The following is a 26580-nucleotide window of genomic DNA, read 5'->3' on the forward strand; positions in this document are numbered from 1 at the left end:
GGTAACTAGTTTTTAGTCAAAGGCAGGTCCAGCGGTTTCGGAGATACAGAGCTAAATGTGCAAAAATGGCACATTTTGAGAGATCTAAGCGTCCGATTTGAATGATTCAAAGAACTTTCTGCTTGTTTTAACAAATTTTTTTTTTCAATTTTTTTTTTGTATATCGAAAATAATTCAGATTTTAATTGTAATTCTGACTTAAGTTCTAATATACTTTAAACAATATTTTTTCAACTTTGCAATTCAGTTTATATGATTCTTATAAATATTAGACAATGTTACAGTATTTATTTATAATAATCGATTTGAAAACATTTAATATTCCTCGAACATTTCGTTACGGTACGGGAAGTTCCAGCAATTTGCCTTAAGGCACGGTGCCATACACACCACTAGTTTGTAATTATTTTTATTGAAATCAATGAACTTATTCCAGTGATTTCGATTAGTTTTGTTAAAATTATCTGGTATTTGATGGAATTTTTATTATTTATTCAGTTTGTTCACTTTCGAACAAAATGACTATATAGTACTATTTCACAACCACTACCGATAGTTCATTCGAGGCCACGAACAGAGAAAATTGAAACTTGTAAAATATATGTGATTGGCTTTTAACTTCTACTCTAACTATGTACTTCTAAAAACAACCAAAGATCCACCGGTAAGAAGCAGAGACTTCAATTGTTGTTTGTTGTTGCAAACCCTTTTTTGCGTTCTGAGCCCAGCGAAAGTTGGTTAGTGGTTATGATGTATGATTTGATCCCTTAGGCTCATGCTGAAATGTTCCAAAGAGGACGAAACGATTTATTTTTTACTGCCTTCTTCAAAATAAGAGCTCAGTATGTCCTTACTCTATATGTCATATTGTCCGTAAAATGGTTTTTTGTAATTGGTTGCATTTTTTTCTTATTAAATTTTTATCATCATACAGTTTTTTTTTTTTTGAAAATATTAGTTGGAAATCGCATTGATTGATTTTTAAATAATACATTAGAAATAAACATTTTAAAATTCATTGTTACAATTTAAAATCTATTAAGTCGATTAATTACTTATATCAGCTGGTACATGTTTTTTCACACCTTGATTGCGGGCGTCGACAATCTCTGCCAGTGCCTTGTTTCGATAATGGTCCAAGGCTTCCGCACTGAACGGGTTAAGGCACTTACATCTAGTTATTTGAATTTTTGCATCCAGATCCAATCGTCACAGCTCTATATTAACCAGTCGACTGTGGCGCACATCGTCGTCCGAATCGATCTCAAGACGAGTGGATTTGTCAATACTCTGTGGTTGTGTGAATTGAAAAATTTAATTACTGCATTTTACTTCTTTATTAAGAAAAATGTATATTCATACGTTTTAAACTGAATATTTGAAAACTTCTCAGAACATTGTATACTTTGTTGGAATTTATCCTTTAAATTATTGCATTGTTTGTGAATCCTTTTTATCCCAAAACAAATTTGATGTATTACATCTTTTGGGTGTTAAGGCACTCCTACGCCTAATTACTGCATTCTGCGGCAATTTGCAGCTACACCAAGGACTTCTATTGAATATATTGTTATATCATATTTGATTAATTAATTATTTTTGCTGTAATTATTATGAAAAAATACCTTTTGGAAACTGGTGTCAGAATAAGTGACTTTTAACCTGCACTTGACAATCTTAGGAGTGCTGCAAAAATCTTTTTCAAGGTTTTTTAAGCTTTCATCTCCTAACTAAGAACATAAGATTCGGATTTTCTAACAGAACAAATAAATTTCTCGTATACTTTTTGTGTTTTGTGTAATTACCTTAAACTGAAAAGGTAGTTTCAGATGAAAAGCAAAAACTACTTTTTCATTTTAATATTTACAACAATTTTAATAGACAGATTATTGATGCATGGCATCGTGCCTTTAAAGCAAATTCCTGAAACTTTCCGTACCAAAAATTAATTTTTTAAAAAAACTTAAAGTATTTTGAAAATTTTAAAAACTTTAGATAAGAAATATAGAAACGTGTAAGCGCCGCGTCGCAATCTAACGGATAAACATTGTTACGGAACCATAGAAATGTAAACAAAATTTATACTTATAATTAAAATCTTTATAAGTATATGATAATTTGATTTGCAGTGTCTAATGATAAACGACGTTTTTTTCTTTTTTTCACTGATATCTGAAACCGCTGCACCTGCCTCCCATACATTTTCTAGGTTTTTCATTACGTCAATACAAGTAAAAATGTTTTTTGAGGAATCGGACGCTCCGTTCTTTCAAAAACTGAATTACCATTTTTGGCACTTTTTGCCCCCTATCTTCGAAAGGGCTGGACTGCCTTAGCTAAAACCAATCAGCACGTGTCCTTATCAATTTGAATCATTCAAATCGGTTGAACCGTGTCCCCGAAATCATCGACAAAATTTGTATCCGAACACACGTACATCCATTTTTCCTAATCGTAAGTTATGCCAATGTCAGAAACCTCTGAACTTAATTATACATAAATTATTTTTTATTTTCGATTTTTTTGCGATTACTATAACTTACCTGCGGGAAGTTAAAAATGTTAACTAAATAGCTAGACCTTGATTCTTATTGAATAACTATGTAAGTATGTATATATTTTTTTACATTTCGGGCAGTTCATGCAACTTGCTTTAGGTAAAATTCCACTAAAACTACTTATTAACTTCCCGAGGAGAAGTTTGTTTTCATCAAAAAATCCGATTCGCTAATTTTTTAATTAATTTAATCGTACGTTTCAAATCATTCTGTATCGAATGAACCAAATTTTTGAAAAAGTCATGTGTGTGTGCAGGACCGGTCCGGGCTTCCTTAGCGCCCGCATGCAACTTATTTTTCTAGCGGCTGGACCTGCCTTCGCCAAAAACTATCAGCACGCCTCCTTATCAATACGAATCGAATGTTTTTTGAATTATTGAAATCGGTTGATCCGTGTTCCCGAAATCGTCGACGAAAATTTGTATCCGCACATACATACACACACATACATACATACATACACACACACACACACATACACACACACACACACACACACATACATCCATTTTTTCTAAGGTATGCCAAAATGTTAAGAAACCTTTGAAACGTAAAGATATATAAAAATTTTCATTTTCGATTTTTTTGCGATTACTATAACTTACCCTACGGGAAGTTAATTATTCTGGATTTAGTACACAAAAAATACATATAATCTAGAAGGGTATAAAATATTGATTTTAAATTTATTTATTATTATCGATATCAATAAATAAAACAATCCCTGTCATAATTTCACATTTTAGTAATATTCAATATGTAGTAAATTGGTTAAGGATGTAAGTTCGACTACCATAGCAAAAGAATTAATATTTTTATTAGATTAAAGTTATAGAATTTAAGAAATGCATTTTGATATAAAGATCTTGATATCAAAATAATAAATACTATTTCTGAAATGCATTTCCTAAATTCTATAACTTTAATTTAACAAAAATATTAAGTGAAATAAATATTATTGATATCGTAAGAGCCGTCATATTCAGAGTATCAGCTTGTTGTTTTAAAGATAAATTTTTAACGTATTTTAGAAGTATTGTTAAAAAATCAGTAAAAAATGTAAAGAAATTACACATTTCTTATTATATTTGATATGTATTATTTCTGTATAGTTAATAATTATTAAATTTAGAGTATGGACAACACTAGATATAAAACAAGCCTTAAAATTTTTGTTCCAAAGTAAATTTTGCTTCCATTTTTCATATTTGTTCCACGCATGTCTTCAACATTCAAAGTTCAACAAATGCAAAACATTTGCAACAAAAGCAAAATGACTCTCAATTTTTTACAATTTGTTTATATTTTTTAACAAGTTCCGATTCATCTAAATCAGCTCGCAATTTTTCGTCAATAATGCCCAACAATTAATTTAATCTTTCGCAGGTTTGCGCTTACGGGATTGAACACTAAATAATTTCTTTTCCGATTCCACGGTAACTTCAAACAAAGAAAAAATGAATAAGTAGATTAAGCAATAAACAGAGCTGTTATTTACTAATTTGCAGAATTATTAATCGGTTAATTGTTTCTACTGATATCACATTGCAAAATAAATATGCTTTTTGTGTCTCAGTATCTCTAGTTAAGTTAAATTAATTATTATAATTTATTAAGTATTCTAGATTTTAAATAAATAATTCTAGATTTTATATAAAAAAATATAAATTTTATTATAAATTTAATTTCCGAAACTCGTTTTGGCGCCACCTAAGACTTGCGCCCGCATTTTTTGCATGCATCGCATGCAAGGCAGGACCGGCCCTGTGTGTGTGTGTGCGTATGCGCGTGTGTGTATGCGTGTAGGTGAACAGGTTTTTTACCGAAAATCGACCTTTTCTCAAAAACGGCTGGACCGATCTCAAAAATGAATCGGTAATCGTGCTAATTAGTTTTTGGTAAAGATTCGCTGGCACAATTTCTTATAATTACCTATTGAAAGTTTTTTTTCGACGATTTTTATGATTTTTTTTGACGATAGATATCATGGTCTTCTAGATCATACTAAAATATTACGGCTCTACGACAAGTCGTTTAATTTTAAAAATTCTTCAAAGTTTGCAAAAATTAGTATCGTTTCTTTGGCATTTGCCAAAATTAGACCTTTCATCGACGTTTGCTAAAAAACGCCTGAACCGATTTCAAAAATTTAAAAGCCATTTGATGTATCTCAATGACGATCTGCTATTCCGTTTCTTTGTAATTTGGAAAAAAGTCTAAAACTTTTCGTCCCCATTAAGCTCATACTACCGAATCGATTTTAAAAAATCGAAAACTATTCGAAAGATATTAGTTGAGAATGATACTGATTCTACCGAGAAAATCTACCGAGCCGTTTTCTTGTAATTAACTGTTGAAAAAAAAATTAAGTCGAGTTCTATGAAACTTTTTTTAGCGATATATATCATGGTCTTATAGAACTTACTGAAATATTACGTCCTTACGACAAGTAGTTTGAGAAAATAGTAGATTTTTGACGTTTGTTACAATTAAAATTATACGATTTCTTGGCACAACGATAGAGTACTTGGTCTTATTAAACATACTAAACCATTAAAATCCTACGGAAACTAGTTCAATTATAAAAATTATTGATTTTTGAAATTTTGCTTTCAGAAAAAATACATTCATAGTCTCAAAATATTCTAAACATTTTATAATCAATTTACATTGCAAGTGGTGACTGTTTTATACGCATGGCAAATATAGTTACTCGTTATTACACAAAATTGTGTCACTTCTCCATGACGAGTATATTCGTCAATCACAGTTAACTGATGGTCAAAGATGCTGGTCATATAATTATAGGTTCATGAACCTATAATTATGGTTCAAATACGATTAACCGTTGATATTAATTATTGAATGATTTGTCAAAAATTCAAAAGCCTTAACTTATCTAGATCATCTAAATTAATTGATTAATTCATTGAAATTTAATGTAACGTATTTCCTCTTATGACATACCATAACGATCTGTAGGAATTGTTGCACTTTGTATATGTTGATGTCGATGGTTAAAATCATAGGTTAAAATAATCAACATAACCTGTATTGAAATGTATCATTGTAAACATTCCATCAAATAACAATTTAAAATTATGTTTTACAATGACAACTAAAAATACCGTTTGGACGATTATATGTAATATATTAAGATAATGTTCAAGCATATTAATATTACTAATAACAACTAAATAAAAGGAAGGAAATGGATAGTGCACAAAATGAGAGAAAACCGATTTGTCATTGGCTAAATGTAAGAACTCCTATAGAAATTTATTTGGCAGGTAAAATTTATGACTTACGATTTTATTTAACTGATATTAATAACCTTATTATTCATTACAGACTTGGTTTTATGATAGCCAGTAAACCGTGGTTTGTAATATGGTTTATGTTATTCTTGGTAATTGTTAGTTCTTTAGGACTGTTCAAATTTAAACAAGAGAAAGACCCATTAAAATTGTGGATAGATCAAGATTCTGCTTTCGTTCGAGACACAAATTGGTTGTTGAATACATTTATCGAAGGATATAGACAGCAGAATGTCTTAATAACTGCTGATAATGTGCTGGATCCTTTTGTTTTAGAACAGGTTATATGATAAATTTCACTTGAAATATTTAATACATTTTCTTTCATGTTTAGTAATATAACTTATTCTAAGCGTTAAAAACTATAAACATATATAAAACATGAAATTTTCCTATGTTAATAGGACATAAATGAAATCAATTTTAAATTTTTTTTCTTATTTTTTATTTATGCATCTGTTGCAGGTTGCTCGAATTAATGATCAAGTCTTAGCAATACAAACTGAAAACGAAAATGGTATTGAAGTGCCATGGAATAAAACGTGTTTCAAGTAAATATAGCATCACTATAGACATTAACGTTTGCATAAATAATATCATATTGTATTTTTTAGAGTGCCTATAGTTCCTACAAAATTACAATCATATGCAAAAGGTTTATCAAATACATCGAATATTATCCCTGATCTCAGCGCCACTTTGCCAATTGGGTTGTACTGCATGATAGTTAATAGTTTGAAACTGGGTTGTCTACAATACAATGTAGTTGATATGTGGAAATATGACTTAAAAACTATAAAAAGTTTGACTCTTGACGATGTGCTAAATAAATTAAATACTACTATTCAAAGGTATTTATTTATTTATTTATTCACATGTTTTATGTATTTATGTTGCTCTTATATGAACATATGATTAAAATTTATACAAACATTTATGCTTAAGATACTAGCTTATATTTAAGCAGGTATTTTGGTCTAGACTCACGAATTGATTTTTGAAAGGTCATAAGAAGAAGCAAACAATGTTTTTATTATATTTTTTGTTGCACTTAATTAATTAATGTTTTGAGAATATATAAAAAATTAAAAACAGTCATAAAATTGGCACCTAACCATATCCATGATTTTAGTCCTCCAAATAATCTGAAGAAAAATACATATATATTACTAATTTATAATAATGTCACTGTCGCATAAACTACGGACAAGTATTTGTCTGTGTATGGCATCGTGTCTTAAGGTAAATTGCTGGCACTTTCCGTATCAAACATTAAATTTTTAAAAAAAGATTAAATATGTTTTAAACTTTGAAAAAATTAGATTTTTGAGAAATTTTAAATTTTTGCAAAAAAATTTCTTTTTTGGAAAAAAATGTTTTTTTTTTTTAGTTTGAAATATTTTGGAAATTTTGAACTTTTTTCAAACAATTGCACTGCATAGAGACGCAATATCGAAGCGCGTAAGCACCGCGTCGCCGTCTAACGGACAAACGATGTTACGAAACCCACAGAAATGTAAACAAAATTGATACACATATTAAAATCTCCATGAAATATCTGATAATTTGATGTGCATATGTCTATTGATCATTTTTGACCTCAAAATGGCATTATGTTTACTTTTTTTACACGACCTCCGAAACCGCTAGACCTGCCTTCCCTCAGTTTTAATCAGTTCTTCATCTTGTCAAAAACTAATCAGCACGTCTCCTTATTAATAGGAATCGAATGTTTTTTGAATAATTAAAATCGGTTGAACGGTGCTCCCGAAATCGTCGACGAAAATGTGTATGCCAAAATGTTCAGAAACGTCTGAAACGTAAAGATATATAAAAAAAATTATTTTCGATTTTTTTGCGATTACTATAAATTGCCTTACGGGAAGTCAATTAACCTTTTTTGATATTCTCAATTTTTTTAGAAGTAGTAAAAATTGGAATTTGGGGACAATCAGTAGTTCATACTGATGAGAAATCTATAATGAACGTCCAGTAGAAGTGGAGAAACCGTGGGTATCGTATCGATACCCACAGTTTTGAGAAAAACTGCGTTTAAAGTTTCATGGCGAAAGGAAAGAGAAGAGGATTATCGTGGTCAAACAGCTATATTTGCGAAAATAATTTAAATTTCGGAAAATCCTCTTCAACACAAATTCTTTGAAATTATTTAACAGAACATAACCGTTTTTTTAAATTCTAGACCACAATACATCCTTAGAAGATTTATTCTAGTATTTCCAAATATGATTCGTTCTCAGCTTCTGAGTGTCAATTATTAAGTTATTTAAGAATTTTTTTTTTCAAGTCCAACATTGGGACATCCCATGAATTATGCGAATTTTCTTGGGGGAGTTGAAAGGAATACCAGTGGACATATAATTTCAGCTAAATCAATTTTAACAACATGGTTTTTGAATGTTAACTTCTCACAAGTTAATACTGATAAAATTGGCAATGATGCTGGTACTGAAAACATGGTAAATATGCAATAATATATATATTTTTTGATAACCATATATTATTAGTGTATATTATATGTTTCAGGCAACTAACGAAGTTTTAATATGGGAGGAAAAATTTTTACACTTAATGAATAATATTTCTCAACATTCTGAAAATTTTTCAGTGTTTTATCAAGCTGGTCGCAGGTAAGATAATTTAGTATTGTAAAAGTCATTGATGAATAATAGATGATGTTGAGAATGGTTTGCAATATTTTGTAGTTACGGTGACATAAGCTCTGCGACAATGTTTGAGGACATAGATAAAATAATGATTGGAGTTGTGTTAATGTGCATTTATGTCCATATAGTAATTTCTCAATGGAATTGCGTCTACCAAAGAGTAAGAAACCTAAAATTCCACTGATAGTCCATAAATATGTAGTAAAAAAGCATATTTTTTAGTTCACTCTAGGAAGCATGGGCATGTTTAGTATTGGAATATCTTTTTTAATGACCATCAGTTTATGCTCTTTATTTGAACTATCCTATGGACCTGTTCATACTTCTCTACCATTTTTACTAATGGGGCTAGGTAATTAAAGAATCACCATATATATATATACGAGGTGTGTTCAAAAAGTACCCGGAATTACTAATAATTAAATTTCGCGGGTCTGGAGTGTCTGATTGTCAAAATTTTTTTTTATTGTGTTGGTATACATGCCCCTAAAGTATGATGAAATTTTCAGCTATATTCACTGTTTACTTTGTCTGTGGTAGTCGCTAAGGTTCGACGTGTTTTTCTGAGCTCGGCGATTTTTACAATGGAAGAATTGAAAAGTCAAAGAATTTGTATTAAATTTTGCGTAAAAAATGAAATAAAGTGTTGCAAAGTGCAAAAATTCACCAGATATGGCTCCGTGTGACTTTTTCCTATTCCCAAAGTTGAAGAGACCCATGAAAGGACGGCGGTTTTCCTCGATTGAAGAAAATCGCTGAGAGTGCTCAAGGACATATCAAAAAGTGAATATCAAGGGTGCTTCGAAAATTGGAAAAAACGCTGGCATAAGTGTATTATATCTGGGGGGGACTACTTTGAAGGGGACCACATTAATGTAGACGAATAAATAAATATTTTTTTGAAAAAACGAAAATTCCGGGTACTTTTTGAACAGACCTCGTATATATATATATATATATATATATATATATATATATATATATATATATATATATATAACAAATGTATTCTGAGTGAATAATAGATATTAATTTGGAAATAAGAACAAACAACACTCTTTTTTGCACTAATTTATTAAATAATAATTTTCACAAACGTTTTGAGATACGATATACAGTATACGATGCAGGGGCTCGGATATATATATAAGCACTATATACTAGTTTCTATACATGTTACTGACAGTTATTTGATTTTTTGAAGGTATTGATGATATGTTTGTTTTACTTGCTTGCTGGGAAAAGGTTTCATTCAAGACAAATGGTCTTTCACTTCCGCACAAAGTTAGCATTATGCTAAGGGAGGCAGGAATGGCAGTAACAGTAACTACTTTCACAGATATGGCAGCATTCATAGTCAGTTCAATAACTGTAAGTTCAGTTTTACTCACTCGTAATCACTAACATTGTAATTCTGTTAATGATCTGTCTTTTTAGGTTTTGCCATCACTTCATTCTTTCTGTTTGTATGCTGCTGTCGGAGTTTTTATAATTTATATTTATACAATAACTTTTGTAGTTGCTTGTTTTGCACTAGATCAACAAAGGATTGATAATAATTATAATGGATTTATTCCCTGCATCAAACATGAAAACTATGTTCCAAATTCTTGTAGTCAAACAAAATTTTTAGAAATGTTTTTGTCAAAACTCTATTCTCAAGTAATATTGACGAAATTTGGAAAAGTAAGTTGTGACCAGTGAACTGTTTTGAAATTAGACTGAAGATGAGGCATACCATGGTTTTGAAACGTCTGTAATTATTAAATATATAAGCGAGTGTTAAAAATCTGAGTGTTGTATTGTTCATATTTAACATTTAATATTTGTTCCACTCATATCACAAAATTCTATAATATATATATATATATATATTATATATATATATATATATATATATATATTTATGAACTATGACACTTTTTGAATTTTGTTATTTACATTTTTTTCATTTCTTTTATTTAACATTTGAGAGAATACTACCCAGAAAACCTAAACAATATATAGGGTGTTCCAGAACCGACCGGATAGTTTTAATCGTAACTGTCATAAAAAAAATTATTCCACATAGTTTGAAGATTATGCTTTAAAGCTTTAAAGTGCAGCCAGCTTTAGTCAAATTGTGACCATTTTTTGCTTATTGTGGTTAATTTTATATATTTTATTAATTTAGCTTTGTTTTATTTTGTTCATCTTTGGATCCATAATCGTAAATAACATATCTAAGATCATAGTCTAAAATAATGATACAATTGACCCTAGTTTTCAAAAATTTCGCGCTTTTGATGAAACTCCGGATTGTAAAATGGTGAAGTACTTAATAGTTTCATAATAAAAAAAAACTAGTAATAAAAATAAAAACTCATAAATAAATAAACACTTTAGAACTTTTTTTTAATAAAGGGGTGCCTTCAAAATCGACCAATTTTGAAAATTTTAAATTCATAGTGTAACAGATAGTCTAAATTCTACAATATTTTGGGCATTTATGTATTTTTTCACTGTGTTTCTAGAAATGCTATTTATGATTACAGATCCAAAGTTCATATGAACAAAATTAATAAAAATCAACCACAATAAGAGAAAAGTGGTCACAGTTTGACCAATTTTTTTGATTGCATTTGAAAGCTCATATTACTATCACGCCATTTCAGCTTGACATTGAGTTCTGGAACACCCAATATATATATATATATATATATATATATATATATATATATATACATATCAAGCTTTATTTTTCAGATTATAGTTTTAATATCAACAATAGCATTTGCGGCATTATCTATAAAAAATACATTATTGCTTGAACAAAAGTTTGATCCCATGTGGTTTATACCAGAAGATACACATCTTTTCAAGTATATAGAAAAAAGAAGAGAATATTATCCACAAATAGGTAAGATTAAAACAATATTATACAGTTATGTATATATTCAATTGTATTGAAATGTTATTTTTTATTTATGAAGGTTTTGAAGCTGTTGTTTTTATAGGAAACTTGAATTATAGCACTGAATTTAAAAAAATTATAAAATTAGAAGAAACTTTGCAGCATCAAAATGTTATAAGTAATATAGATTCATGGATTATTCCATTTTGCCAGTATGTCAAAATTAATTTTAATACAGGTATATTCAATATTTATAATAAATGGCAAAATTGTCTTTAATTTTGTTATTAACAACTCTTAGATTTGAATAGTACTGATGTATCAGATGCCACTTGGAATTTGTACTTGTCTAAATATTTGCATAGCCCCTCTGGTGCAAAGCAGATGGGAAAATTCAAATTTTCTGAACCTCTCAAATGTGGCAAACCAGTTTCTAATATTAAGGTATTGAAGCAAATAATCTTTAATGCAATTCATCGCAAATGCAATGATTTTATTTTAATTTATTATTTCAAAGAACTGATTTATTTTTGTTTATCAAGCACAACTTTATTATTATAGATATTATAAGAACAGTTTAAGCATAAACATGTAATACATTTTTCAAACATATCAAATTTATTTATTAAGTGATGAAATTAGTTAATAAATAAAATAAATTATAATTTTGAATTAAAGATAAATATTATATTTCTGTGCTATATTACAGGCATCTAGTATTCATTTTCATTTGAAGAGATTTAATAATACAGTAGATAGTATTAAAAGTATGAATCAACTCCGCAAAATTACTAATGAAGCAAACTTTACAACTGGTGATAAATTTTGCACAGTTTGGGCAAATATGTTTGCCACCTGGTCTACCGATGAGGTGAATTAATTCATATGATTCATATATATTTTTCTTTATCAATATTTCTGTATTATTTTCTAGATTATTGCAATAGAAATTAAGAAAAACTTGTTACTATCCTTGGGCTGTGTGATGCTTTGTGCGTTAGTTTTCATATCTAATTTTAATATTTGCTCCTGGATATTTCTATGTGTTTTACTTACTGTGGTGAGTTATTGAATTTGGAAAACGATATTGATTATTACAACAGTTTAAAGATCAGGCAAGATCAAAAATTGTATGAATGTTTTAAATTTTTTTTGAAATCCATACATTTTGGCTAGCCTCCTAATCTTCATTCAGTGGAATATAACTATAACAATTAATCTAAGTAATATAATATGTAACAATTCAAGAATAATAATAATAAACTAATCTAAAAACACAATTTGGTATCCTTATATTACAATTAATGAAAATACATTCTCTTACCATGGAGCAATAGTGTTTTCATTAATTGTAATATAAGGATACCAAATTGTTAGTGGTTTTAAATTAGTTTATCATTATAATTATCATTATGAAATTGTTATATATTATATTTCTTTGTTTAATTATTATAATTATATGCCACTGAATGAAGACTAGGATGTTAGTCAAAATATATAGGTTTCAAATAAACTTGTAAAACATTTGTACAATTTTTTATTGATGTAACACCAGATCTTAGATATAAAGTTAAATATATAATATATGTATATCTTTTTCAAAGCTTACATGCAGTATTTCTTTTATTTAAAAGTGATTTAATATTGAACAATAAAAAGTAAAAATTACTGAAAGAGTATGAAACCTTTTTTGCAGGTCAACGTTAGTGGATGGATGTATGTTTGGGGTTTAACATTAGACCTTGTCTCATGTATTGCACTTCAATTATCAGTAGGTTTATGCATTGATTATTCAACCCACATTGGGCATGTATTTTTAACAATGGAAGGAAGCACTAGAACCAAAATTTCAATAAACGTTATGAAACATATTGGAGCTGCAGTTATATATGGAGGTGGATCTACCATGTTGGCTTTGAGTACGCTTGCATTCTCAAAAGCTTACACATTTAAAGCATTTTTTAAGGTACATTTTAATAAATAGAACTAATAATAAACAAAAGTTGATATATTTGGTGATGACACGAATATTTTATTTTCAGATATTTTTTTTAATTATAACATTTGGATTGTATCACGGTCTCATATTTTTACCAGTAATATTATCCATATTAGGGCCAATACGAAAAAAGCATAATAAAGATAAAATAAATATAGAAGATGATACTGGTAAAGACACAATGCTTAAAGCGGATGATGAAACTAATGATCAAAGTGAAGCTATGGCATTATGATAAAACTACATTAACTTTCTTATTGATTTCAGCTGGTAGCTCTTTCATTAAGGGGGTATTCTGGTCTAGAGTTAAAATAAAAATCGATTTTGTTTTTTTTCTTTTTGGATACTTTCAAAACTAACTATTCAAGAATATGTGTACAAGAGGAGTTTTCAAAATGTATGATAATCCTTCCAGTTTAGTTAAAATTTTTACAGAGCTTACTTTACAGACTTCTCTGTGGTATATCATCTTCACATTCCTATTTTTAAAAAATTCAAGGATATCAGCAAAAACTTGTGAACTTGTGAAACAAATTTTTAACTTGTCCATAGTTTATACCAATATCAAAATTATTCTGCATTAATAATATATATATATATATATATATATATATATATATATATATATATATATATATATATATATATATATATATATATGTATAGGGCCAATTTTTGAAGACTCCCCACTTCATCACCTTTCTAATATTGATTATGACTATTTTTTAATTTTTTATATACTCTCTAAATATTAATTAATGATGTTTAATAAAAAAAAATCCAAAATATTATTTGCCTTTAGCCCAGAATATTCCCTTAAGGTTTTTATTCTCTTGATTTTTGCTTGTTTTATCAACTTTTTGTATAATTAAGTTTTTTATATAAAATATATAGTAAAAGTCTAAAAAAATCTTTCAATATAAATTTTAGTAAATTTAATATAAACAATGCATATATTATTTATTTATAGTTGTACCGTTATTTTTCTTCTAACAGCAGTAATAGTATTAGACAGCAATGCTGGTCATGCTGTATCTGAATCCAACGTAAATTTACAAGTTTTCTATGTGAATTTTCAAAGTGTTGAATTTCAGAGAAAAACATAATAGATTCTATACTTTCACACATCATATATCCAAGTTATTAAGATATACAGTAAAGTTATTATTAGTACATTTTGAATATATATATATATATATATATATATATATATATATATAAATAAAAAAGTTTAGTTATATATAAAGATTATTTATTTCTCTAAAATACATACTGTAAAAAAATTAAGCTCACGTTTTCTCTTGAAGGTCTTTTTCATAAATTCTACTATCTAATACACAGCATAACACTTCAGTTTAGAGTTAACTATGAATTCTTGAAGATAAGAGATCATGAATGATTCATCATTTTAAATAATATAGAGAATAGCATTAAACTTAACATTAACAAACTGATTTTACAAAATACTGCGCATTATATTTTACTTAACGTTCATCCGTATTTTCATCTTCCTTTAAATGTAATAACTTCACAATAAAACGTTCTTAAATATCAAACGGATATAAAGCCTAATAAATCAATTGTTAACGAGTTCTTTCTCTATTGATGAAATATTTATAGTATTAGATAGTTACATTTATAGAAAAACAATTATTTAACATTTATCCAAAATTATGAATTGAATATGTTTTACGCAGGCCATGTGTCCATTCACTATAAAGTTTATAAATAAATTCTGCGAAGGTCCAGGGGGCTAGTAATCATATTACATTGGGGACATAATTTCTTTGCTCCCAATGTATGCAGCCAGCATTCCTCACAATGAACATGCCAACAGCACACTGAGACTACAGCATTTTTATATGAATCCATACATATTAAGCACTTATATTGTTCACCAGACTCTCGATCTGAAATTTTCACTTCAAGCTCTCGAATTTTAGCTTGCAATGCATCCATTGTAGGATTTTTACTTACAGTAGAAGGAATTTCAGAGGAAAGAGAGCCAGTAATATTTTTATTAACTACTACAACCGCCTCTGTAGGAGGTTTGCCTGCAATGTTTTCCAATAAAGCACCGCGAAGTGCTTGAAGTTCTTTAGCTTCTTGTTGACTGTCTACAGTTGGCACTACCACATCACTTTCAGAATATTGAGGGGGTCCAAAAGTGGAAGAATCATCTCCGTCTACAATAAGATCCTCATCTTCGCTACTTGCGTGACACTTTGATATTGAAGTGCCAACACCAGCACTCTGGTAACCTCCTACGAGTAAGCTAGAAGCTCTTATTCGTTGCTGGCCTGCCCACTCGTACTCTTCAAAACTCTCGCCGTCACCTTCGACATCGATATTTTCATCGTCAGGGGAATCGGAATTCTTCCTAAGACAAAGTTCAACATGGACTGATATGTCATCATTGGTACGCTCATTGCACACAGGACAAAGTGTACCATCGGCCTTTCTTTTTCGAGTATTAGCCTTCAATCGGCTTTGTCTATTGCTTTTAATTTTCTGGAATGTATCCCATGAATTTTCTACCGTGTTAGCACTTGTAGACCCATTTTCATTAGAACTGGATCCTAATGAGGCTTTTCTTGTCCTGCAAGTGCTAAGTTTATTCAATTTTTCCATTTCTAACACATAATGAGATTCCAGCTCAGGAGTTCGCAAGGTAATTCCACAAACGGGACAACAGGAGAAATCGGATAGTTTTCGCCTTGTACGAAAACCACGACCTTCTTCAACAGTAGTAGTGGAAGCCAAATCCATATCACAATATGGACAATATTATACGATTGATGAAATAAACACGGATTTTCCAAATTTTTGCATAGCTAACATTCATGCAAGATGAGTAAAACGTTTGTTTGTTTCGAAATGTTTAACATCGTAGTACTAAAACCACAAGTAGTTAAGATCACAATGTTAACAATATATTTTTAACGTCAACATCTTATATTATCTTATAGCTTTATTATGATGCAAAATTATTATATTATAAATAACATGGGCATTGGAAAATAGTTGTCAACCATTTGGGGTGTACTTCACGTGTATTTATTAAGAAATCGTTCTTTCCGTAGATTAAGGATGATATAGATCGAACACTCAAACACTCGAACTGTATGCGACTAGAACATAGATGACAGGAAAATATGGACCAGAACAAAATGCGCATTGATAATTTATTGATTTATAAAATAGTTGGTATTGGTATTTTACCTTCAGGCAAGTTACATGAACTTCCCGATAAGTGTAAATAATCGACTTAATCGATAAAAAATAAATTAATTTATGAGTGATTAAAAGTATTCCGAGTGGATTTATTACATATCATTGAAAACGAACGAACACGTTAACTCAGATTATTTTCTAAATTCAAATGTTCAAAAATCAACACTTTTTATAATTGAACCACTTTCCGTAGGACTTTAATGGTTTAGTATGTTCATTAAGACCAAGTACTCTATCGTTATACCAAGTAAATCGTCTAGTTTTAATTTTAACAAACGTCAAAAAAACTGCTCATTTTCTCAAACTTTGATGAACTTTTAAAATTAAACCACTTGTAAGGCGGCAATATTTCAGTAAGTTTTATAAGACGATGATATATATCGCCAAAAAAAGTTCCTTAAAAATCGGCTGAAATTGTTTTTTTCAACTGTTAATTACAAGAAAACAGCTCGGTAGATTTTCACCTAAAACTAATCAGTATCATTCCCAATTAATATTATTCGAACAGTTTTTGATTTTTCAAAATCGATTCGGTAGTATGAGCTTAAATGTGGACGAAAAGTTTAACACTTTTTTCCAAATTACAGAGAAACGGCTCGGCCGATCGTCACACAAAACTGAGAAATGATAATTCTCATCAAGATACATCAAATGGCTTTTAAATTTCTGAAATCGGTTCAGGCATTTTTGAGCAAACGTCGATGAAAAGTCTAATGTTGACAAATTCTAAAAAACAATACCAATTTTTGCAAACTTTGACGAATTTTTATAGTTAAACTAGTTGTCGTAGGGCCGTAATATTTTAATATGATCTATAAAACTATGGTATCTGCCACAAAAAAAATCATAAAAATCGTCTAAAAAAAAATTTTTAACACTATTACAAGAAAACGGCCCGGCCGATCTTCACCAAAATCTAATCAGCACGATTCCCAATCAATACCTTTCGAACGGTTTTTGAAATTTCAAAATCGATTCAGAATTGCGGGCTAAAACGTGGACGAAAAAATTTTCACTTTTCTGCTATCTATAAAGAAACAGCTTGGCCGATCATCGCACAAAACTAACAAACAATAGTCCTCATCGAGGTACCTCAAATGGCTTTTAAATTTTTCAAATCGGTCCAGCCCTTTTTGAGAAAACGTCGATTACGGCAAAAAATCTGTTCATACACACACACACACACATACTTTTTCCAAATTTGGTCTCATTCGATTCAGAATGGCTTATAAGAAATATATAAACTGAATTGCAAAGTTGAAAATATTTGTTTAAAGTATATTAGAACTTAAGTCAGAATTACAATTAAAATCTGAATTATTTTTGATATATAAAAAAAAAATTGAAAAAAAAAAATTAAACAAACATTTTTTTCCCAAAAGCAATTATTTTGTTAAAAAAGTTCTTTGAATTATTCAAATCAGACGCTTAGTTTTCTCAAAAAGTGACATTTTTTGCACATTAAGCACTGCATCTCCGAAACCGCTCGACCTGTCTTTGCCAAAAACTAATCACCACTTCTCCCCAACATTACGAATTGAATGTTTTTTGGATCATTCAAATCCGATGCTCCGATCTCTCAAACACTCGATTTCTATTTTCTGCATTCTTTGCTCCGTATCTCCGAAACCGCTGAACATGCCTTCGCCAAAAACTAATCAGCACATCTCCCTATCAATAGGAAGCGAATGTTTTTTTAACCATCCAAATCGGTTGATCCGTGCGCCCGAAAACGTGGACGAAAAATTTTATCCATACATACATACACACACACATCCATTTTGTCTGAGGTATATGCCAAAATGTTCAGAAACCTTCAAAACGTCGAGAAATGGGAAAAATTTCAATTTCGATTTTTGAACGATTACAATAACTTACCCTACGGGAAGTTAAAAATATACCTGACCTTGCTAAAAATTAATCACACTTCTCCCCATAATTACGAACTGAATGTTTTTTGGATCCATACTCTTCTTTTATCTATGTTTGGATCATTCAAATCGGATGCTCCGTTCTATGTAACTACAATATAATACTATATTATTCATGCAAACTGACATACCTTTAAATGTAACTGCAATCTAAGACTCCTGAGGCTACATGATTTCAATCCTTATAAACTCAAATTTAACAAGAACCCCGGTTATCTAATTTTAGCACCATTCACAGTAAAATATCAAAATATGTTAATAAAACATGAAAAATATATACCATAATAGTTATATGAAGACGCCATTGTCAACATGTCACAATTGTCAACTATTAAACTATCAGGGAAACAGCCACATTTGAACAACTTAATGCCGATTAAAAAAAGCAGGGGCGAATTCTGACACAATGATGAAAAAAATACTGATATGATTTAAAATATTTTATTGAAAAAATAAAGAAAATTAAAAAGGATTCAATAGCTTAGATAATCTAAACATAAAACTAGCGGTGCATGGCAACGTGCCTTAAGGCAAATTGCTGGAACTTCCCGTATCATAATTTAAATTTTTTAGAAGTTTTACAATATTTTGAAAACTTTGAAAAAACTTGATTTTTCAGAATTTTAAAATTTTTGAAAATGCTAGATTTTTAAAAAAAAAAATTGATTGGAAAGTCAATGGAATAGCATGTTTTTAAGTCATTAAAATCGGTTGATTTTGAGTTTGCTGAAAATTTGTATCCGCACACACATACAAACATACACGCACGCACACACAAATAAATACACACTCACACACACACGTTCTATAAAAGAGAAAGAGCCAATGGGACTTTGCTCATTTAAAAGATAAGTATAATTTCAGTGAAAGAATAATAACATTCTAGATCCTCCCGCCACAAAGTAATGCTTCGCGGCGGGCCAGTGGCAAGAGGAAAGCGGAGGTTTTTGGTCGGTCCAGACAAAAGACCAGACTGGGGTATGCCAAAATGTTCAGAAGTCTTTGAAACAAAGATATATAAAAGAATATTATTAATTTTTTTGTTGTTGTTACTACAACTTATTCCAAGGAGAGTTAACAATCCTCTAATAACTCGTCTTAACTTCATATTGTAAGATAAACAATAAATTGAACTCGTAATCAAAAAAGAGTGTTAAGCTTTTAAACAACTGTATTTTTCATATATAACAACAAAATATATACAGCAAATCAAACCCAAAAACAATTATAAAACAATATTAATTCTGATCGTTTCAGGCTTTAATATATCTATAAATATATGTAAATTAAATACTCAGGAATGGTAACAAAATTTTTGGAATGACAGATAATAATAACAATAATATATTACTTCACCAAACTTAATAAAACCTTATGTTCACTAAATAATATTTTAATCCCAACTCTCATAAAACTACAGTTCATTATAATAATATCTGTTAACAAATCTATTACCGTATTTAACTGTAACCACAAATTATAACGTAATTAAGTGAATCTAACTTATTCTATAAAACAAATAAAATATAACACTCGACACCCTCCACTTATGAAATCACAAAATTAACAACTGTGTAGAAATAGTTAATACTTAAACTAATATATTTTATAATTAAGTCTTTAGAATTTTTTACTCTTCATCATGGTTTTGCTAAATTTAATCACTATTCTTGATATAAAAAATCACTTCAACATTTATTATCTATGGTATAAAACTTTTACTATGCAGTATCATTATTGTACAATTTTACTATTTACACATTATTTTACAATTCTGGAAGACTTTTATAATTAACTTTGATTCAATGCTAGTGATTACCAATATAACTATCCTTTCAACAACTAAATCATTAAAGCATGCTATCAAAATTTGAGGCAAGTCGATAACATGTAAATATATTACTTGAGTGATACTTAAACAAACATCAAATTTGACTAAAGTATCAATATTAGTTTAATTCTTATTTTAACCCATATTAGCCAGTACTTTTCTATATCTTTGTTAAAGTTGTATGTGACTGCATTTCAAAACTAGATAGTATATTTGATATATTATTCAATATATTACAAATTATACAAGTAAAAACTTCTATGCAAATTATCACAAAAACAATGTATCTTTGCATTTGACACATCATCGGAATATTTTTATTTTTTATTGTGACTCGTGAGTTAAGAAAATAGTTGCAGGTTCTATAGAAAGTAGTTGCAGGTTTTGTAGAAATGTTCAAAATAAATATTGTCAATATGACAAAAAAATTGTTAGTCAATCACCAGTTTTTAATTGCATTTGTCATCTTAAGCAATATTCTAAAACTATTTATTAATAAGCACATTTTACAAATACCTCGCTCATATTAATTGAAATGTTGAAAAAAACATAAAAGTTATGCAATTTAGCAAAAACAAAGAACATCATAATTATATTTCACATTCAATATCAATTTAAAAGTAGATCAAACGGCTTAGAGCATTTTATTGTTAGGAACACTAATAAATTATTTTGATCCAGTTTGCTTAATACTTTAATCACATACTTTTAGATTTAATATTTTTATAAAAGGTCAATGTATCATGCCGATTATTAACAACACGTTCTGCTATTGGTAATGATCATTATTATAATTTTGTCTAAATTAGTCAAACATCAAAAATTTGTCTAAATTAGTTCATTGAAAACAAACTAATGGTTTAAATATAATAGATATAGTAAATAAATTCATATACATCAGCTATAGATATTGGTTATACTTTTTGACTTCATGATTAAAATTTACAACATTGCACTTAGTTACTTATTTTCTTTATTGCACATTCAGTATTTAATAAATTGACCTTTCGAATAAAAAATATCCGTTAAGCAAGATTTATGAAGATTAATAATACATCAGTTTATTAAAGCACTTAAATATTGAGTAATTTATTTCTAGTAATTCTTCTAATAACAGTAAAAAGGTTTTGACAAAAAATATTTTTTCTATGAAAATGCACTATACGTATTTTTCGATTTTGAAATAATATTGTGGAGCAAAGCTGAATGTAATCTGAAATATATAGTTTCTATTATTACTATTATCATAACACAAACCTTTTTTGAACTACAAACTAAAATATTTTATAGATAACATTTTATAAATTAAGATTTCAAATATAAGAAATCTATGACCAATGTATTAAATGTTATGAAACCTCTCATGCAATTTGCATTTGATAATATTTAGGCCTACAATAATAAGGCATTTTTATAATACTTAGATGATATAATGACAATATAATTTCAAGATGATTGTCGTCATCAACATAAACAAATATATATATATATACATATATATATATATATATATATATATATATATATATATATATATATATATATAGTGTGTGTGTGAGGGACTAGAATGCTGTTGATATGCCACAAGAGACATTCAGTAACCTGGGCTGTAAGAATATAGTATACTATTAGGTACAAAAAAAAATGTTTGAACTATTTTGAATTAGTTCTGGTCAAAAAATTAACAGAAATATAGCACAGAAGCCCACATTAAAAATTCTACAGGTGCTATTGTCCGATCACATCAAGGAGATTTATATTCCATATATATTTATACTTGGTGATTTTGAGTACAGAAATTATTGTACAATAATTATTGTAATGAAGAAGTAGCAATGACCAAAACTTTTCATAAAACATCAATTAAATGAATAAAAAGATAAAACACAATATCATCAAATATTCTTAATAATATGGTGTCATATGCATACTTAATAATGAAAACTTTATTCAAGTATTATAAATTTCTTCCAAACTCTCCTCCAAAATCGTACTAAAACACAAACTGCATTCTAATCCAACATACAATCACATATATATATACATATTGTTTTTGCTAATATTATAATAAACGAGTAACATTAACTTTTCAATCTATTATAATATACAATTATGACTAAAATTACATTATGTATTGATAGTGAAATTTAACAAGAAAATATCAAAGTTTAAAATTTGTCAACAATTTGATATTTTGTTATTCAAACTTTCATCAAAATTTGTAGAAAGCTATTTTCCTAGTGAACATACCTGTAATGCTGATATTTTAAACAGCTATTTTAAATACAAATAACTTGTTGCTGTAAATGATATATGCAAAATTTTTCTTGTAAATTGATATACATCAATTGAGGTTGTTATGAAAACAAATCACATTTTATATTTAAATTTGCATAATACAATAAAGAAACATTCAGCCTCACTTATTGCATACAGGATTCTAAAAAGTAATTATCATATATTCAATATTCAACAAGGTTTTGAATGCAATTTCTTATTAATAATATTATGATTGGTACCATAATATTCCATGCAAAAATTCCAGTTATTCAAAACAGGTGATGTTTACAATAACGTGAAGAAAAATTTAACTTAAATTTTTATTATTAATAAATGTTCTAATATTGAGCACTAGGATGTGAGCACTGATACACAGCTTTTAGTAATTATTCTAACATAATCGAATAATTCATATAAAAAACATTTAACACTTAAGATTTAGTTGTAATATATATATATATATATATATATATATATATATATATACATACATATATTGTTTAAATTTTATTTGCAATATATTTATTAAATATTGCATATACATATATTTCAGTGCAGCAAATGTTAAGGCACTTATGAAAAGACACTATTCAAAATCTGGTTTATAATTGGCAGTTATTGACAGCCATTTGATTATTACAAAATACATATAAAACTAAAGTGTTTGTTCAATGAATTATTAAATTGAACTCTTCATACAAATGTGATGTAAAATTGCAAACATCAATCTTGATAAATTGTACAATCAATTTTGCACAACTCAATTGCTTTTGTACTACTGATAATTTTCGCCTATTACCAGTAAAAGAAACAATCAAAAAGTTGAATCAGTTTCTAAAGAAGGTTCTTGTTTGAAATTCATTTTATATGCTACATCATCCAAATTGTGCAAATGATTATTATTTGATTGTAATTCCTGCATACTGCCACTTCGGACACTTGGTATATCGCAAATTATTTGAGCAGGATGAATTGGGGCCAGATCTGGGCTGGATATCTGATGATCTGATACTGTTGGGCTATGGCTGCCCGATGGACTGCCTGGAGAATTAGTGCTGGGACTTTGGTAGTCGTTTACCATAGGAACTGGCGATACATTTGATGTGTTTGAATCAGGAGTAGCTCCTTGAACAAATTAAAATAAGCCTTTCAATTTCCTCAACATATAAATTTGTTAGCATGATAAAAAAAACAAACTAAATAGCAGTGTCGTCCAAATGGAGCTCATGACGAGTATATTCGTCAATCAAAGAGTGAACAGCGCTGGCAAAGAATTGAATGAAGAAGTTGGGTTTGGTTCACAAAGTAGAAAGATGTTTTTACTATATTTCATTTATTTGTTACCATTAGCATTTATAACATAAATATTAAACTAAAAACGAGTTAAACTTAATATAATATCATACATGCAAATGTAGTTACTTACATATATATACTTACATATATATTATAGTTTATTTGATGAAAAGCAAAACTATTTTAAATAATCAGTAAAATGTTATTTAAATAGCTGAATCTTAATTCTTAATTGATTAGAATATATTATTTCAACATGTTGGAAAGATCATGCAACTTGCTTCAAGTTAAAAAGCCACTAGCAACTATTTATTTTATAATTTATATTATTTATTATATTTATATTTATACAGTCATAGCCACAAAAATAGCAAATGGTCACACCGTTTTATACGCATGATGAATATACTGGCCAATATATGCCAATATATAAAATTCTGCCACTTCTACATGACAAGTTTGTTCATCAATCACAGTTCATCAGAACATATTCTCAAATTTCAGCATATTTGGAATATTTTGAGACTATGCCGGTATCAAATAGTAGTTGTAAATAGCTTAAAAATCGACTTGATAGTTAGGAATTGAGATTTAGCTATTCAGAAGAAAAATTTTAACCGTTCATTTCAAAACTTGTCGATGATATTTTCAAATGGACTCATAATATCTATAATAATATTAATTTAATTTAATTTATTTAATACATTTCATTCTAAAAATGTATTTTATATTATGTAAGAGTGCACGTCAACAGTGATCAGTACAAACACAGAAGTAGATATATATGTTTGTGCGATGCATGTTCTAAGAAAGCGTAATATATGTTTAAATTAATCAAGAAAGTAAAATTTTGTAATAAAATTTTCAATTTTGTAAAATAAACCCATCTTTTCATCCGATATTTTACCAGCGCAACATACTGTGTTGTTGACAAATATACTCGTCATGACTAGATACTTACGACACAAAACAGTGCGCCCTATGTAATGGGCGCACCACAGTTAACTGGTGCGCCCAGTACTTGAAACCAACATAAATTTCCATAATTTAATTCTTTTCTTGAATCACCCAAGTTCTTAACTTAAGTATTCATAATTAAACTAAATATAAAAAATCTAATAAGCCATGCAAAGATACTCACCACCAAGTAACATTTCTTGCAATAAGCTGTCTATGTGGGCAACTCCAAAAAGTTTGGCAAATGAATTTGTTCAATCATCTGCCATGTGATTGACTGAAGTGCTGGTAGCGTTAACAATATTTCACCAAATCGTCCTCTAGAATCGTACTGTCGATCACTAATATAGTCCTCTAGGTTAATTTGAATTTGGTATCTAAGAGCTTTTATGCGATTGGGTTCGCTAAGTCCTTTTGCATCTGTAACATAAAAAAATGTAACAAAAAATCTATTGAATTATCTCCCTAGTTTATATTCTTTTCAACTTTCCGTAGGGTACGTTATTGTAATCGTCCAAAAATCGAAATTGAATTTTTTTGCATATATTCGCGTTTTGAAGGTTTCTGAACATTTTGGCATACCTTAGAAAAAATAAATATGTGTGTGCAGTGGCGGCGCTAGACCATTCGTGGGCGTCGGCGAAATTCGTTTGCGAGGGCCCTTCTTTTTTTGCCAGTTGCAAGTTGACTAGTGGTACATGGCATCGTGCCTAAAGGCAAATTGCTGAAACTTGTCGTGCCGTAATTTAAATTTTTGAAAAGCTTTAAAAAAATTTGAAAAGTGAAAGAAATTGACTTTTTTTAATTTGAAATATTTTGTTGAAAATTTCGAACTTTTTTCAAAGCAATCACGTTGCGTTAGCTGCTTAGAGACGAAATATCGAAGCGCGTAAACACCGCGTTGCAGTCTAACTTAACTCACTATTAATTAAAATCTTTATAAAATATCTGATAATTTGATGTGCATATGCCAAATGGCATTTGTTGTGCTTTATTTACTGGACTTCCAAAACCGCTAGACCTGCCTTCCTAAAAATGTAATTAGTTTAGCACTTTTTGCCCCGTATCTTCAAAACGGCTTCTCCTGCCTTTGCCAAAAACTAATCAGCACGTCTTCTTACCTTCAATACATGTCAAATGTTTTCTGAATTTTTCAAATTGGTTGATCCATTTTCGCGAAATCGTCGACAAAAATTTGCCAAAAGTTCAGAAATCTTTGAAGATATATAAAAATTTCTGTTTTAGATTTTTTGCGATTACTATAACTGTATATGAGATTTATTTTTAGTCAGATAAATACACCAATTGAAATAGACAAAAATTACACAAGTTAAAATAAACAAACTCTTCGGCAAAAATGGTTCTCCAGCTATTAGAAAAGCACTGAAATTAAATAATTATCGCGAAAAAGTTTCCTTTTGCCCAACCATTTGAGTAGCAAATTTTATGTTTTTTCGATCATTATGAATAAAAAATGGTTGGAAATCACCGACTTAATACTAATTAGACAAATTTTGCAATCTGCAAGTGATTAATTAGATTTAAAAAAATCTATGTTCATACTAATTTGAGTACATCACATAGTAGGTACACATGGTCT

The 26580-nt window shown here is 28.8% G+C and overlaps 3 protein-coding genes across 3 annotated transcripts; 1 reads left to right on the forward strand and 2 right to left on the reverse strand.

Annotated features, from left to right (window-relative positions):
- The first annotated feature begins 5916 nt into the window (after positions 1–5916).
- Positions 5917–13686, forward strand: LOC113375964 (protein patched homolog 2-like). The gene is made up of 16 exons (XM_026615901.1): positions 5917–6156; positions 6341–6426; positions 6490–6726; positions 8181–8352; positions 8420–8523; positions 8599–8719; positions 8782–8911; positions 9764–9930; positions 9997–10245; positions 11305–11458; positions 11532–11690; positions 11754–11896; positions 12162–12323; positions 12387–12512; positions 13149–13418; positions 13495–13686. The coding sequence occupies exons 1-16, from the start codon at positions 5920–5922 to the stop codon at positions 13684–13686; spliced, it is 2709 nt and encodes a 902-aa protein (XP_026471686.1). The 5' UTR covers positions 5917–5919.
- A 1266-nt stretch (positions 13687–14952) lies between these two features.
- Positions 14953–16417, reverse strand: LOC113377846 (E3 ubiquitin-protein ligase Rnf220-like). The gene has a single exon (XM_026618283.1). The coding sequence runs from the start codon at positions 16218–16220 to the stop codon at positions 15174–15176; it is 1047 nt and encodes a 348-aa protein (XP_026474068.1). The 5' UTR covers positions 16221–16417; the 3' UTR covers positions 14953–15173.
- A 6915-nt stretch (positions 16418–23332) lies between these two features.
- Positions 23333–25218, reverse strand: LOC113378283. Its single transcript, XM_026618809.1, has 2 exons — positions 25165–25218; positions 23333–23852 (listed from the first exon to the last, which is right to left on the reverse strand). The coding sequence occupies exons 1-2, from the start codon at positions 25175–25177 to the stop codon at positions 23542–23544; spliced, it is 324 nt and encodes a 107-aa protein (XP_026474594.1). The 5' UTR covers positions 25178–25218; the 3' UTR covers positions 23333–23541.
- Positions 25219–26580: the final 1362 nt, after the last annotated feature.

The sequence above is a fragment of the Ctenocephalides felis genome, unplaced genomic scaffold (genome assembly GCF_003426905.1).
Source record: "Ctenocephalides felis isolate EL2017-DRISC unplaced genomic scaffold, ASM342690v1 CF-g0.4_SCAFFOLD_01886, whole genome shotgun sequence".
Lineage (NCBI taxonomy): Eukaryota > Metazoa > Arthropoda > Insecta > Siphonaptera > Pulicidae > Ctenocephalides > Ctenocephalides felis.

What these genes read in the sequence shown, in the direction of transcription:
- LOC113375964 (XM_026615901.1), top strand. Translation starts at nt 5,920, where the DNA reads ATGATAGCCAGTAAACCGTGGTTTGTAATATGGTTTATGTTATTCTTG. An exon ending in CAAAATTAATTTTAATACAG is followed by an intron (nt 11,691 to 11,753) that starts GTATATTCAATA and finishes AACAACTCTTAG; the next exon opens with ATTTGAATAGTACTGATGTA. An exon ending in AACCAGTTTCTAATATTAAG is followed by an intron (nt 11,897 to 12,161) that starts GTATTGAAGCAA and finishes GCTATATTACAG; the next exon opens with GCATCTAGTATTCATTTTCA.
- LOC113377846 (XM_026618283.1), bottom strand. Translation starts at nt 16,220, where the DNA reads ATGGATTTGGCTTCCACTACTACTGTTGAAGAAGGTCGTGGTTTTCGT.